The sequence below is a fragment of the Mytilus trossulus genome, chromosome 12 (genome assembly GCF_036588685.1).
Source record: "Mytilus trossulus isolate FHL-02 chromosome 12, PNRI_Mtr1.1.1.hap1, whole genome shotgun sequence".
Classification (NCBI taxonomy): domain Eukaryota; kingdom Metazoa; phylum Mollusca; class Bivalvia; order Mytilida; family Mytilidae; genus Mytilus; species Mytilus trossulus.
Genome location: NC_086384.1, coordinates 9952392 through 9969223, shown reverse-complemented (window position 1 = coordinate 9969223; position 16832 = coordinate 9952392). Strand labels below are relative to the sequence as shown.

Genomic DNA, 16832 nt, shown 5'->3' with positions numbered 1-16832 from the left:
TTAAGTTATTTCAATTGGGAATTTTTAAGATAACGTAAACGGTGTGCCGATCGTAAACAGTGGCTAACCAACCCTTTCATGCATGATCCGCCTACAAGTTTGTAAACAACTGTAGCTTAACGTATTTCTACAGCGCATTTTTATTAATTATTAAAAAAATATATAAACATGAATATTTCAGGTAAACTGTGCATGACGTAGACGTGTTATGACATATGTACACATAATAACCAATGAATAAAAGTTTATTCTTAGGAAAGGTTGAGGCGAAAAGACAATCGATGGGTGACAGAGGGCATAAAAGTTAAATTTAAATTTGAAAAACAAAGATTTGTTAGTGTTTTCTTAATCAATATTTTTTAATCAATATTTTTAATCAAAATTGTACAAAAACCTTTGTTTTTAAATTAAAACCAGTATTAAGCACAACGTTATTAAATTCCTTTGTTCTGTTTCACTATGAAAAGTAACCCATCGTAATTCCCCCATACAAATTACCTGTTATTTTCCACGCTTGACTGATTCACGGACTGATTCACAATTATTTACACATGCTAGTCATGATTTAAGGAATACCTGTATTTCATTTATTTCATTCTGTACCTGAAACTTGGTGAAAGCAGTCACACTTATAATTGATTTTGTTGGAGATACAATTCTTTTGAAAACTTCGTAAAACTGTCTTTACCATGTCGGTGAGTCACATTTTAAAAAGATTATTACAAATAAAAGAAAAGAAAAATAAGTTATAAGAAACTATATTTTTTAATTTGTCTTTTCTTAGTGCAATACTTTGGTTAGTAGGTCGGGGTGAAATTTTAAACATTTCAAACTATTGATTTTAGTTTTAATTAGTCCAAGGGAAGCGGCGGAAGCCAAAGAAGACCATTTCAATGTCAATCAATATAGGCTAGCTTTTATTTTTAAGGAAATTTCTTTTTTTTCTTTTTTAACGGTTACAGAATATGATTTTGATATCTACCGTGAGGCTGAAAATCTGTCATGGTTGACCCGAGGGTTGACCGTAATCCTGTATATCGTTATTGTTAAAATAATACTCGTATAATACTCTATGTTAAAAATATCTCCGGTAGTCTTGTAACGAGATAGTACATAGTTAGTAGATTAATCCTTTTGCTAAAAAAGAAGGTGGTTCCATGAATTAGTACTTAGAATCTTGATGCTAAGTGTATGTTATGCTAATTGTTACAACAAAAACTTTTGTTATTGACAAATATATACATCGTTTTTCTGATTTACATGTATGCCCGCGAGGACTGGACAAGACAATTCATTCTATTTTTATATTGACCTGTCGTATCTCTGAGAGCAGTATATGCTTTTGAACTGTTGGATGTATTTCAAAGTTATTTCGTACATTATATAGCTTTGTTTAATACTGGTGCATAAGGCCAAATGTTGTGTGCTAAGACACAAAAGAAATAAAAACAATAACAACATTTATTTTAAGTACCAAAATGTCCTTGGTTTATATTTTTTTAAATGGCACAACTCCATTGTGTGTAGGACGCTATTGTATCTAATGAAACGTATTAAAATTGGATTTAATGTTCCATGACAATAAACTTCTAGTCTGTCCTGTTCATAGCATTATGACGAGCATTACTGATGGGCAGGACATTTTAATACTGTTTTATATTTAGAACTTTTGTTGTATGTGGCTATTTCTATTGTAAATTACCTACTTGGATTACTCGATGGCTATTGAATAGTAATTTGCTCGATGACTTATATTTCTAAAGTTATTCTCAGTATGCAGTTATAGCATACGTTTTCTAAGGCTATACAATAGGTCTATAGTTTAAAGTATTAACTCCAGTAGTCTGACCGAACTTCTATTTAAATAAACCCTGTTTGTTAACAGTCGGTGTTAATTGTATCTTTGTCATAACAATGTAATGTGATAGTTAAGTCGTTCCGCCACAATGGCCCTAGAGAATGCTGTTACTTCATCTTACATAACTCTATGTAATATACCTCTTTTTCTACTAAAATCTAAAATCACAAATCGATCTAATCTTATAGATAAAGGACAATCAGCTTAATGATTTTTCCGATTGCATTGTCCTGAAAAGTTTACGTTAACCTGTAAATAGATGTTTTGGGGGCATTCATTTTTTGTCGATATAAAAATGAGATGTCCACACCGAAATCAAATGATGTAGAAATCCTAGCTCCTCCTATAGGATTACATATATACATTCATATTTTTTTTTTTATGAAATTGAAGATGAAGATGAACGATTCTAGCTATATACTTAGTAGGATGCTTAGAATTTTAATACTAGTATTGTATTAGTTTCAGATCTGGATATAACAGGTTGTTGTGATCCTAATAAATCGGTTGTATCTCTTTTTATACGAAAAACTTCCCAAATAAGACAATACTGTATAGTTGTGTAAAAATGCATAAAGGCTGTTATTAAAGATCTATATTTAGCACTTTTAAGCTATGGCTCGTTTTGGTAAATTAATGCATCTTGCTTAATGAATGTCTTTCTAATTTTATAAAATGCCAAGGCTCCGTGTTGAAGACCGTACTTTGATATAAAGGTTTACTTTTACAAATTGGATGAACAGTTGTCTCATTGGCACATATGACAAGTCTTCTAATATCTATATAACTTGTGTGACTTTTATGTCGAGTCAAATCAAGACCTTAAACTTTTTCCAGCTTTTCAGTCTAAGTCTGTTCTCAGTAATTTTTGAAGTATAAACCATAAAGTAAAACTTAAAATACTTAAATTTCTTTGGTCTCTTCTAATAACGTATATAATACATCAAGAATGCACAGTTAGTACCAATTGGCATGTCGACATCCATGCTTCTAGATATCGAACCAAAAAGATTATGGTAACGAAATCGTGTTAAGGATACGGATATATAACATCTGTTAATATATATGACAGACTGTATTTGTCATAAAAACATGAATAATTGTGTTGCAAACCGGAAATATGTATATTGTGAAATATACTTTAAAAAAATGATGATTTTATTCTTTGTATAAAGGGAGTTGTAGAGTTCACGTCAATGAGACACACCCCCTAAAACGACGAAAAAGAATCGGTACTGCAGTGTTTCAAATGAAATAGAGAGAATAGTATGATTAAATGTTGGGCAGTGGTGACAATTGTAGATATTTTAGGCAAACTAAGATACTAAAACTGAATTATATAAAAAAAGAAGATGTGGTATGCTTGCCAATAAGACAACTATCCACAAAAGACCAAAATGACACAAACTTTAACAACTATAGGTCACCGTACGGCCTTCAATAATGAGCAAACCCATACCGTATAGTCAGCTATAAAAGGCCCCGATAAGACAATGTAAAACAAATCACGAGAAAACTTACGGCCTTATTTATGTAAAAAAATGAAGAAAAAAAGTCCGTTTACTGTCGTTAAGGTTTTGGTACGTACTATTTGTGGTAAAAAAAATATTTACAAAATTCATTATTAACAAAGGTTATTTGGTTATTAGAAGGAAATATTCTAATTGTAAACATAGTTAAGATTCACTTTTAAATTTGGGGTTGCTTATGGTTATAGAGCTATTATTAAAAATAAGAATTGATCTATGTGCTATTCTCTAGTATCATGAAAGGTGTTGGATTAGGTTATTTACTCCAAGTTAACATTTGCATTTAAACAGTATGAACTTTAAACCCTGGTCAAATAAAATCAAAACTGACCGTCATAGTCAGTAAACTCCATCAAATTGTTAATAGCAAAAGTGAAATAAAACTTTGGTTTATTTAAAAAAAAAGTATACTCCATCAACTCAGCTTATTCTTTTTATTTTATAAAGAGGTTTTGGATCATTCACTTGTCGTTCGATGTGAGCCAAGGCTCCGTGTTGAAGGCCTTACATTGACCTATAATGGTTTACTTTTATAAATTGTTACTTGGATGGAGAGTTGTCTCATGGGCACTCACACCACATCTTCCTACATCTATTTTGGATAATTCACCCATTTTAGAACCAAATGTATTGCCTTACAGACTAAGTAACTTAGATTGTACAAGTCCGCGAGCCCACAGTGTTCGAGTGCACTGTGGTCTAAGTACTGAGTAGAAAATATCTACTGTATAGTCTGTCAACACTGATGTTGTGAGTTCGAACCCCGCAAGTGGCAGGTGCGGTATAAAACACAAATCTGAACTACGATTGTCAATTTTTCTGCCGAAGGTCGGTGGTTCTTTTCCAACCGGCACTAAAAAATGACCGCCACGATATAGCATGTAGTGCTGAAGAAAGTGACGTTTAACATCAATTATTAATCAATATATAAAAGCCCTGAAGTAACAAGATGAAAATCAAGACATCATTACAAGTAACAAAAGTATAGTTGACCTGGAAAATACTACAGGTTTGGTTATTTTACAGGTTCGTTATTTCGTGACCCAAAGAATAATTTGAGGTAATAAGTACTTAAGAATCTAAAAGTACAATTTTATGAGGGCCCGTATTGCAACAATGACTTCCTCAACCTTTTGGTTCCCGGATGTCCACTTAGGTTAATTAAATAAATAAAAATTTTAACACCTATTTATGAGTAAAATAAAATATCTAAATAAATGAACGATGACGTGTTTTGTTGTTGTGTTTACCTGTTTAAGATGATAGTGTTGATACATTTAGATGAAATTGATTTCAAATCGTATATATGTAGGTTTTACTGAATCTAATGATTTTATCTTACTACATTTTCAAATTAAAGTTCACCCAAGAAGATATTTGTTAAGAATGCGTGAAAAGTGGGTGGACTCTAAAAAAAATCAATAACATATAATTTAGATCTTTGATTGAAATGTCTGATAAATGATTTAGAATAATGCCGTTTAAAGAGGACGTAAAGGTACATGACATAACTTCAATTATAGATGGGGAAAAAAATGAAAAATGCACACAACATGATTGTATTCCACTTTATCAGTATTTCTAAGTTTTACCCCTCCTCGTCGAAGAGTAAGGTTGACTGGGGTATAAGAATGCTGTCTTCTTGACTTCTCCGAACGGACAGTGAAACATTTACTAGGGTGTCATCCGTTTGACAAGGACATAATGTCTGATATATGTAAGCCGCACTCAAACTGAATGTAGTCTTAAAATCGAATCCTCGTGTATGACTCCGCATATTAAAACTTTTGAAACTTCTATTTGGAAGGTTCGTTTAATTCGTTGGAGCCCTGCTATAAAATACAATGCATGTCTTTATATCCAGTATACATTAATTTGCCAGTGGCAGTCGAAGTTCTCGCCCTTTATCCCAATATTTTCAAAGTATGGCTTCCTTTTAGATTTATTATCATTTTTTTCTGGACTTTATAACGGTCCGATGCATAGCCAAAATGTTCCCCTCCTAAATATGCACGAAACATTTGCCACTGGACGAAAAGCAAACTGACAACAAACAAATCTCCAAAATGCATTTTTTTCTAAACTATAGATTGTTAAACCTTCAATGACCGAAAACTAACGAATCCATTCAATCGACTGCATGTAAAAACTAGTTATTGAACAATTTCAAGGGAAATATTTTGTTCGTTATGTAAATTCTGTTGAGTTAATTGATAAAATGACTGACTTGTTGAAGAACAGTTAGGTACACACAACTCAAATTAATTGTACTATTGCATTATAAAAACATTTGTTTTATTTGAATACGAAGTCAAATGCTCACATCATAAAGACATTTTATTGCCAGGTCTTAATGTGGAACTGTGTGTCGGGTTTCTATGTGAATTTACACTTATGATACTGTTTGAATTTAACACAGTAAATGAAATAACTTTATTCGGCCGTTTTAATTGATGAAATAGATAAGTAAATTATAACCTTTCAAATATTGACATATGTGTTCTTCGCATAGTTCATTGTACAGTGAATACACTTTTAGATATTGCATTTAAATCCTCATTTCTACCTCGAGATTTCTACAAATGTTGATAAATGGAATGTCGGTTTAAATGACATGCACCCATAAAGTTCAACAGGCTGTGGACCGTTGGTTTTTTCCCGTTTGAATGGTTTAACACTAGTTATTTTAGGGCCCTTTATAGCTTGCTGTTCGGTATAAAAACAGGCTCCGTGTTGAAGGCCGTACCTTGACCTATAATGGATGACTATTATAAGTTGTTATTTGGATGGATAGTTGTCTCATTGGCACTCATACCACAGCTTGCTATATCTAGATTTAACCAGCCCCAGTGCGTGAGATATATACTCTCTTATATGATCTTCTATAAATTAAAACACTAAAACTAAACGTAGAGCAAAATTTCAGATTTAGTAATCACGTCAGTCTAAATTCCGGTATAATAAATTATAAAACCACAAATTAATTTATGTTCATCCCAGAAAATAGCAGGTGTAATTATTCAACAATAACAGTATACATATAACAATTATTAACAAATGTGTTAGGACATTATTCTGTTAATTGTCTACCTGAAATCTGTACTTGCATATCTGTCAAATTAATTAGATACAATTTGTATATATATTGTAACTCCCTTCCCCAGCAATGTTTAAGAACCCCAAACCCCCTATCCCCAAAAAAGATAACAGAATAAACCGAAATAGAAAATAAAAACTGTGTGCACAACGTTGAACTTTTAATTTAGATGAATCTTTAAACCTTCATATAGTACTACATATATGCCTACCCCCCATATATGATCAATATATAATTATGCCAAATGAAAGTGGAATGTACTTGGTCAAGACTCGACTAAATTCAAACATTTTCTTATGCGTCAGTCCCAAGACTTAGTTCTCAATTAAAAACTTGTTTAATGACTTCAAATTCCCTATACATGTATATATTTACCGAATGGATTTGAATTGTTCAACATTCAATGAAAAGTGGCATTGTCTGAGAGAATTTTGAAGTATGTGTGCTTTCTATTCTTAAGTTTAAACAAGTAAAATAATTTTAAAACTGTTTCATTGTATGTAGTATATGTAAGGCCATTTATACACCGTCCTTGACTAGGTAGATTGTAGGCTTCCTTTTACCAGAGGATTATATTGGTATTTGATGGCCGTTTTATGAAGTTCAAACACGTAGAAATAAAACCGGGGGCAGATTCAATTTATCTTTACAATTTTATCCGTACGGAGAGTTTAATGTTATAGAAATGCAATGTAGCACATCGCATTGAGTAAACTATGAATTTTAAAATATTGTCCTGATTTTCTGACTTGGTTTTCTGACCCATGACACTACAGGAATTGTACGCTTTTAAATGAGAAATATAAATCTTATGTAAAATGGTTTCGGGTTTCTAATTTGCCACATATTTATATTCCTAAAGAATGCTCCACTACTTTTTATGATGGCCAAAGTTCATTGACATCTGATCATGGCGTCTATACGTGTATGCATACTCATTGTGAACTCGTGTGCATCAAAAAATGATTTAGTATTCACATAAGTTTACAAAAAAACTAATTGTCATTTCAATAAGGCCAACATAATTTTTCTTGTGAAAGAAATGGGTATATGGTTTTTATTTTTATATACTATGTAGAGAAATATTGTGGTCTCTAACAGTGCTTCAGCAAAAATGACAGAACTCTTAAGCCTCGGTTGCCTCACCAAAATTGTCTTGCCTTTTACCGGCGTTGCTTAATGAAAAAAATGCATGTACATTGGCTACAGTGAAGATAGAAAGGCAGGAAAACAATGCATATATTTCTTGTGCCTATTAACTCGAACGACACCATATAATTCTCTCTGACGGTGAATAATAATTCCACCAGAACGTGTTTTTCCATCATACAGCTGCTGTGAAGATCATTACTGTTCACAAAAAATATATCTTTCATACACAACAGTCGAATAAAGTAATGTATACAAAATAGACATTTATGACTTATAAACTGGTCTTAAGAAACATGAAGATTTATCTATTCGTAATTCAAGTCGCGTTAAAAAGTTACGGTGTGTTGTTTTTATGGGTATACATGTACTAAATTTCGAATTTTATTATTCGTACCTGTATTGGCTTTCTTATTTCTTTGACAGGAAGGGTGAAACAAGCAAAACCGTGCAAAGACGTACATACAAATCTATATGTAAGGGAGCTACCATTTGATTTTTATGGGGGGGGGGGGGGCTAGGATGAAAAAGTTTGTACTGCTTTTTTTTTAGCTGTAATCTCTGTCCTGCTTTTTTATTTTTCACTCTGTTCGGTCCTGCCTTTTTTTTTTTTAGTTTATCCTGACTTCATTTATCGAAATTGTCGTCCTGAATTTTTTAGCTCACCTGTCCCGAAGGGGCTATATTGTTTATCAGGTCAAGATCTATCTGCCCTGAAATTTTCAGATGAATCAGACAACCTGTTGTTGGGTTGCTGCCCCTGAATTGATAATTTTAAGGAAATTTTGCTGTTTTTGGTTATTATCTTGAATTTTATTATAGATAGAGATAAACTGTAAACAGCAATAATGTTCAGCAAAGTAGGATTTACAAATAAGTCAAATGACGGAAATGGTCAGTTGACCCCTTTAGGAGTTATTGCCCTTTATAGTCAATTTTTAACCATTTTTCGTAAATCTTAAAAATCTTTTACTGGGCCAAATACTTCCAAACTTTAACTGAATGTTCCTTATGGTATCTAGTTTGTAAATTGTATCCGAAGTTATGATCTATCAACAAACATGGTCGCCATTGCTAAAAATAGAACATAGGGGTCAAATGCAGTTTTTGGCTTATAACTCAAAAACCAAAGCATTTAGAGCAAATCTGACCTGGGGTTATATTGTTTATCAGGTCAAGATCTACAATGTATCTGCCCTGAAATTTTCAGATGAATCAGACAACCTGTTGTTGGGTTGCTGCCCCTGAATTGATAATTTTAAGGAAATTTTGCTGTTTTTGTTTATTATCTTGAATATAATTATAGATAGAAATAAACTGTAAACAGCAATGATGTTCAGCAAAGTAAGATCTTCAATTAAGTCATTTTGACCAAAATTGTCAATTGACCCCTTAAAGAGTTATTGCCCTTTAAGGACTTTTTTCGCAATTTGTTCATCATGTTGACTTACTTTAAAAAATCTTCTCCTTTGAAACTGCTGTATCAATTTCAGCCAAACTTAGGCTAAATGAGTTTCAGAGTATTTAGTATAAATTTTATATTTTATTTCCTTGTATGTCAAGAAACATAGCTACTATGGCTAAAATAGAACATAGGAGAAAATGATTATTTTTTTTGGCTTTTGAAGAAAATAGGACGATCCAAAAAACATTTAAATAAATTGAAAAGCCAAAATAATCATTGATGAGAGATTTAACCAAAAGAATTAAGGTGAGCGATTCAGGCTCTTGAGAGCCTCTTGTTTTTTTTGCAAGTGTCTCATCCTGCCTTTTTTTTTTACTCAAAACTCCTGTCCTGCCTATTTTTTCAAATTTCATCCTAGCCCCCCCCCCATTTTTCGGCCACCATCAATACACTGATTACTTTGCCACTTTTGGATGTGCATGTAAATGTTTTATAGATAAAATCTAAAAATTGATGTGCTATATATATTCTATAGAAAACGAGGTTAAAACATCCTGGACAGTGGTATAAATCGTCTCATGTAGGCGAGTCTTGAAACGTTCAAGACTACCTGCACTGGTGATGGTGAGTCGTAGTGCGTTCCAGTCCATTATTGTTCTTGGATAGAACGATTATATATAACTCATTAACTACTGTTTTATAATTTATATATTCGGGACGAATCCAAAGGGTTGAATGAATATGGTATCCCAACCGCCTGTAGACCCCTTAATGAAGCGGGCGTCCTTTTAGCTGTGTGGGATCTTTAAATTTTATGATACTCAGTTAAAATCGCAGCTCATGATATATGTTCTGTCATGGGGGCAATAGGGGTCCGTTAACATGTTAACAACACCTCGATTTGGGCAAAACCAATTAACAACAAATGCAAAAATGTGGTAACAGTTATCTCAGTTGGTCGAAAACACTTAACAGTTTAAAATTTATCTCGGATAACAGCTAGCAACACCTTGTAAAAGGCCAAAACAGGTTAACATGAAAAGGTATGCCCCCCCCCCCTTAAATCATCAGTAATCCTATGTACGTTAAAAGAACCTTGCAACTGCTCGTGTACGGACATCAGAGTTGTTCTGACGTTCCTTAGGTACAGAGAGCATCTGCACTCTCCACTTTAACGCAGGATCATGTGTCTTGAAAATGGCTGGTCCCTCCGAGCTGTCAAGTCTTAAACTGAAAGAGAGCTCTTCCTGGTTCGATTCCCGTTTGGGATGAAAATTTCAAGAACTCAATTTTCGGCTCTCACTTGACACCATTTGCGAGTATGGTCTTAAGGAAACGATGATAGTCCGTCGGAAGGGGACGATAAATGACTGACCCGTGTTAAGAGAGAGCCATATCTCTTGCACGTTAAAGACACCCTTGTAGATTTCGAAAAAGAGTAGGCTAATGCCGCTACAAGGCAGCACTCGCACTGCAAAGTGGAAAGGGATTAACATAAGTTGCAAAACTTGTTTCCCAATCCACTATAAATAAATATGTTTAAACTAACCAAAAGCCTTAGGTTAGATTTTTCATTTCCGGAAATTTTACACATTGGTGCTCGTTTCAGTTTCAGTTTTAGAAAATTAACTTCCGGTAATAATAGTTTATTGCACTATTGTTTTTCAAATAGAAATTTTGCAAAGCAACTCAATGAGACCATAATATAAAACAAATAAGTATTATTCTTAGCAAAAGAGTCGAGTGCATGCATGATAATCTATTATAGCGGAGAGTTAAAAGCTCATTAGCTCATTAGCTATGTTTTCTAATCTACACAATGATGAGAGAAATATTTTTGTAAAAACTGGATTCATTATTATTCGATCATGATGTTCATTGGATACCAATTTTGTTTGTATATGTTGTTGGTAAATAATGAAATTAAATGATCAACGAAGAAGACATTTTCTAATGGCATTTTTTTCAGATTTTGTCAAAACCATGAAAACAAATATCCTCGAAAATGCAATTTCCAATCCATCCGCGAAAATTGATATTCACGAAAATCCACATGTACAGATCTTCTTTGCTTCTCTTTTGAAAAAAGGTTTGGATCAATGAAAGAAAATAAAATTGCTACCAACATGACCAATTAATCAAACTAACACTCATAATTTTGATGGTACCTATCTCCTGGCAGAAAAATTAAGGTAATAGGCAGGTAAAATCATATACTTTTTTAAACACCTAACATGGAAAATTTGGGACTTAAATCATTAATATATATATAAAACACTAATATAATGCCTACCCATGTTAAAACTACAATAAAGTATAGCTTGCATCAATTATTTCAATTCTGATTAGGACAATAAAGGCAATTTTTATGTCTGATGTGTATAAGTGTACAGCGTTTGTGAAGGCTCTTTCTATGAACCTCCCTTTTTTGTTTGTAAACAAGAAAATAACTGGCAATGTGATTTTTTAGAGGGAGTATTGAACATCCAGCATGAATGAATGTCGTATCTAGGTCTAATATATGTCAATTTTGAATTGCAACTCATTAGTCATGTTAAGAGAGAGCCATATCTCTTGCAGGTAAAAGACACTCTTGTAGACTTGGAAAAAGAGCTGGCTAATACCCCTACAAGGCAGCACTCGCACCCGCAAAGTGAAAAGGGAATAATATAAGTGACAATAACTTGTTTCCCAATCCACTATAAATAAATATGTTTAAACTAAGTCATGATAATTGAATTAGTAACACCATGTGCATCATTTAAGAGTTTGAAAGTGTTTTTAGTTAATGAAATATATTAGATGCATGCCAATTTGATAAAATTCATTATTTTGCACTAGTCAATATATGCATATGAATATGTGCAAACACATTTTATTGGATTTAGAGCATGGGTTTATTCACAAAGCTAGAGTTCAAGCACGTCATATTAGAATATCTGTTACTGTCAGCATAAAAATCTTGAAGGCATAGCGAGGCATATATTTTGTTCAGGCCTTATCAGGTTTTAACCAGAAATGCTAAATGTATATTTCCTATGACTTGTAATGCTGAACATGATGCATGTTTAATAGGAACCACTCATAATTTTGATTGGATGGTTTCTTCCTTTAGCATCTTGTTATATAATCTGATTTATTTGTTAAAACCTATTTTCTACTTTTTTAATTGCAGTTAGACACAAAAGATAGCTACAATATAAATAATGGCTTAAAAGAAAGGAATGGAGATGTTGATGTAAATGTTGATGAAGATACTGAAGATAGAGGACAATGGGGCTCCAAATGGGAGTTTATTCTGTCTTGTATTGGGCTTTCTGTAGGATTAGGAAACGTGTGGCGTTTCCCTTACCTGGCATATGAAAATGGAGGAGGTATTATACATTTTGTACATGTTAAAGCTTACTTTTAAATTAATTAAATGATAAATAGAACTTTACCATTGACACATTAATAGGCGATTTAAATTAACATGGTAAATACATGTATAGTGAAGTGAAATATATCTGAGCGCTTGTTTTAAAATATAAGTTAATAATCAATGATTTAGATGGTAAGATATTGCATGGCCACTAGCCCAATATTCTTTTTTACAAACAAGTTGTCACAGTTGACTGGAGGTCAATCGGGGTAATTTATCATTGAACAATCTACTCTTACCTAATAATTATATTCATTTTAACATCTGAAATGTATGGGAAAAATAAATGAATACAATAATAGTTAATTACATGTATCTCATATACATGTAAGGACAAATTAAAGGAGTTGAATATTTTAAAGAATAAATGTACTGGCAATAACTGGTATAACAGGTTTTGTTTGACTAAATCATTTAAGTTGGTTGGTTTTTATTGGTTTTTTTTAAAAGACAATCATGTTTTACTCAAATATTTTAAAGTTTATCGATCTTTACTGCTTCTTAACTGGGTGTATATCTGTACATTGTATAGTTATGACTCACTGAAAGAAATCTTTGGAAATGATTTGTAAATTGAAATGTAGACATCTTTAATGAGATGTCTTTCAAGTACATGTGTTACCAATGTGAAAACTGATTGAATTCAAACATGTATTAAAATTATTTCACATGTTATAATGTAAAGGTTAATTTTAGTCTGAAATTTAGCATAATATTAAATGATTTGACAAGAAAACAGTAAGAACATGTAGACTACTTAAGATACATGTATATGTAAATTATGGTTAACACTATAACACTGCAGGTTTTTCAATAAATAGTAAATTTCTATCTTGTAATACATGTAGATTTATAGACAGAATCAGGTTATTCTTACCAAAAGTCGGACTTAAAAGTTTTTATCACTCTGAATTAGTAAATTGCAAATTAAATACTTAGTTTGAAATAACTATATAGTTGTTAATGTCTGTCATTTTGGTCTTTTGTGGATAGTTGTCTCATTTGCAATCATACCACATCTTCTTTTTTTATATGATGACACTTTTATCATTTTGCATGTTTAGTTTCCTTACAGACAAACAGTAATTCTTTTCTTCTATTTATTGAAAAGATGGATCAAATTTTAAATATTTGAGTAAAACTAAACCTGTAAAAAAATGAAAAGATATATGGTCAAGAGTTGCCAGATTCATGCTAAAAAAAATAGAGATTTAGCTATGAACGAATAAATTTCATCTGCGATACCTGAATGCAAATGCATAGTTTAAGATATTAGGGACAAACATTCAAGGCCAAAAAGCAAACACACAAGTCCAAACAAAGCCATGGCAAGACACTACCGCGAAATATTTAACAACCCTTTATAAATAATCACTTTTGTCAATAATTAGGAATACCAAGAAAATTCTGTCATATAAATACATAATTTAACACTAGATACGTATTGGGCTGAATACAAACAAAAAAACTATGCAATTAAAGCTAGCTAAAACTTCCCTGTACAGATTTAAGGAGAATAAATCTTGATGTTCATACAAATGTCATACGAAGAAGTGAAAATTAGTAGATATTCCAAATAATCAAAGCTGGTATAAAGACAAGATCCATATTAATATTTTAGAATTTTATTCACATTTTTTTTTTAATTTCAGCTGCCTTCCTGATTGCTTATTTAGTCCTACAGTTCCTGATAGGAAAGCCCATGTACTTCATGGAGTTAGTTATGGGTCAGTTCTCTGGTTTAGGACCAACAGGGGTTTGGAAAATGAACCCAAGTGCTAAAGGTAATAGTAAATGTCCTTCAATTCCTTAGAGTATCGGATTTGTCTTCTCTATTTTAGTAATTAGATTTTGCCTGGTCATTAATCATGCATATTCATGATATTGGTACACAGGTAACTTTTATCTATAAATAGCCGAATCTTCTGGAGTTTTGTAAACAAGAACTTTAAACTATATATACTACTTCATAACGTGTGACCTCACATGTGTGGTAAAATTTGTTGATTAATGCACGTGGCTATTCTAGTAAATGAATTTATCTACAAAGCGAACACTTTCCCTTTTCATCAGCTAAGAGACGGCTAGCCCTTTTTGAAAGGCTAATACTTGTTAGTGTTTCCATTTTTGAAGTTTGAGATGATGTGGGGCAGACACTTTAAGATACCAAATAATTTTGGAGAAGATTTTTTTTTGAAGATTTTTCTAGTAGAACATATAATGCTAACATAAATCGTATTAACAGATATGTATTATTTAATTCACCAGGTAAATTTTAAAAATTGCAAAATGGGCTTGAAGACCGTTTACATTGACCTATAATCGCTTACTTTTTTAAAATTGTTATTTGAACAAAGAGTTGTCTCATTGGCACTCACACCACATCTTCCTATATCTATTGAAAACATTTAAGTATACTAAAACAGGTTCATTTTCAGTATTTGATGTTTGTAAGAAATAAAAATAGGGTTTTTATCCACCTTCAAAAACCATTTCATTGCGGAATTTGACAACATAGATTTTTTTTTATTTTGATCTAATTTTGCCTAATTGTATGACACTTATATTGTTTTCCCACACATGATGAGAAAAGTTGGCTGGTTTATTTAATATTGAAGTATATCTGAAATACATTTATAATTTTCATTTTTAAATGTGAGAAAAATATAGGTGTAGAATTTTATACAAAATAACTTTATGCAGGTTTAATGTATTGTAAATGATGAATTTTGTACAAAGATTTATTACATAATACAAAATATTTTCAATTTCTTCATGTTATAAAATAATTTATTTCACATTAAATATAAATCTTATACAAATGTACAACTGTATTAACTTTGCAGTTTATAGACATATCTATGGCTCTAATTCTACTATTATAGTTATCAAAGAATTATAATTTATTACGCCAGATGTGTGTTTCATCTACATAAGACTCATCAGTGACGCTCATATCAAAATATTTATAAAGCCAAACATTAGTATACACTGAATATAAATCTTATACAAATGTATTAATTTTGTAGGTATTGGTATATCTATGGCTCTCATATCCCTAGTAGTGGCAATCTACTATAACGTGATCATGGCCTATACACTGATCTACTTCTTCTCCTCCATGCAGAAAACTCTACCATGGACTGTTTGTGAAGATGTAAGTATGATAAAGATTTGGATCAGTGAATGTCAAGATTGACATTATAAAAATAAGGGAAGTCAGTATTCAAAATTTGGCTCAATCTCCATATAAAAATAAGATGTGGTATTATTGCCAATTTATTTCTCACCTTGTAAAAATAAGAACTCTCACTAATTAGACCAAAAACACAGAATTTTAAAACAGCTATAGGTCAACAAGGAGTAAAACCCATACTGCAGTCAGCTATAAAAAGGTCCTGAATCGACAAACCAATCCAAATGAGAAAACTACCAGTCTGATTTATGCACATTTTCAAGAAGTTATTAAACTTTACTTATTTTCACTGTAATAACTTCAGATATGCACCTTAGTTTCTTGCAACATAATGGTCTTTTTCTGATCATGCACCTGAAGACGACTTAGAATTGCCGTTTTGAGCATTTATACAAAATAATGTTTACTATATTGATTATTGAAGGATGTTTTACCATGCAAATTATTTCCCTGTATACCAGGATACTTATTGCTTAAATATCCCGGGAGAAAATCAACTTTCATGTAATATTTGCCATTGGATGTCAAACAAAAAACCGGGGAGAAAATCGACTTCATATAATATTTGCCACTGGATGTTAAACAAGAATCAATCATCATCACAATTGTCTTAAAATATAGTCATATTGGTGACAAGACCAACCTGTAATTAACCTTCCATTGTTTGTATTGTAGGCATGGTTACCATTAGGATGTGTAGAGCAGTCGACACAGAGATTAGACTATTGCTCTATGAACATTACACAATTATTGACCGATAACAAAGCCTGTAGATGTTTTTTGAACGGGACAGATTCTTTATTGTCCGACCAGGGATTTAACTGTACTAATGTCACATACCAAGGAGACGTCCCAGTACCTGTAGCACAGCTCTATTTTGAGTAGGTCATAATATTCAAGGTCATAAATTTTATGGAAGGATGTTTGTCAAGTTTATAAATTTTACAGTAGTATTTAAAATCTGCTTTTTAAAAATGAAATCAGGTTAAAAAATTGACAAGTCTTTCGGCTTGAAACTTTATTTTTGTAAAGAAAGATATAATTATATAATTTTCGTGGGTACCAATAGTCCATTTGCCAATTACTGATTTGATTCTGTTATTACACAAATTACTTCCCTTGTCAATTGTTAACTAGTTCCATACCGGACAAAATTGGCATTTACCAATGCAAAGCA

At 32.0% G+C, this 16832-nt stretch overlaps 1 protein-coding gene across 1 annotated transcript in view; it reads left to right on the top strand.

Moving 5' to 3' along the window:
- Window positions 1–496: 496 nt before the first annotated feature.
- Window positions 497–16832, top strand: part of LOC134693144 (sodium- and chloride-dependent neutral and basic amino acid transporter B(0+)-like) — a 32914-nt gene continuing 16578 nt past the window's right edge. The window contains exons 1-5 of the mRNA XM_063553851.1: window positions 497–695; window positions 12214–12412; window positions 14112–14243; window positions 15489–15616; window positions 16331–16536. Of these exons, the coding sequence (XP_063409921.1) occupies window positions 690–695; window positions 12214–12412; window positions 14112–14243; window positions 15489–15616; window positions 16331–16536 (671 nt within the window). The 5' untranslated portion in view covers window positions 497–689. The remainder of the gene's footprint in view (window positions 696–12213; window positions 12413–14111; window positions 14244–15488; window positions 15617–16330; window positions 16537–16832) is intronic.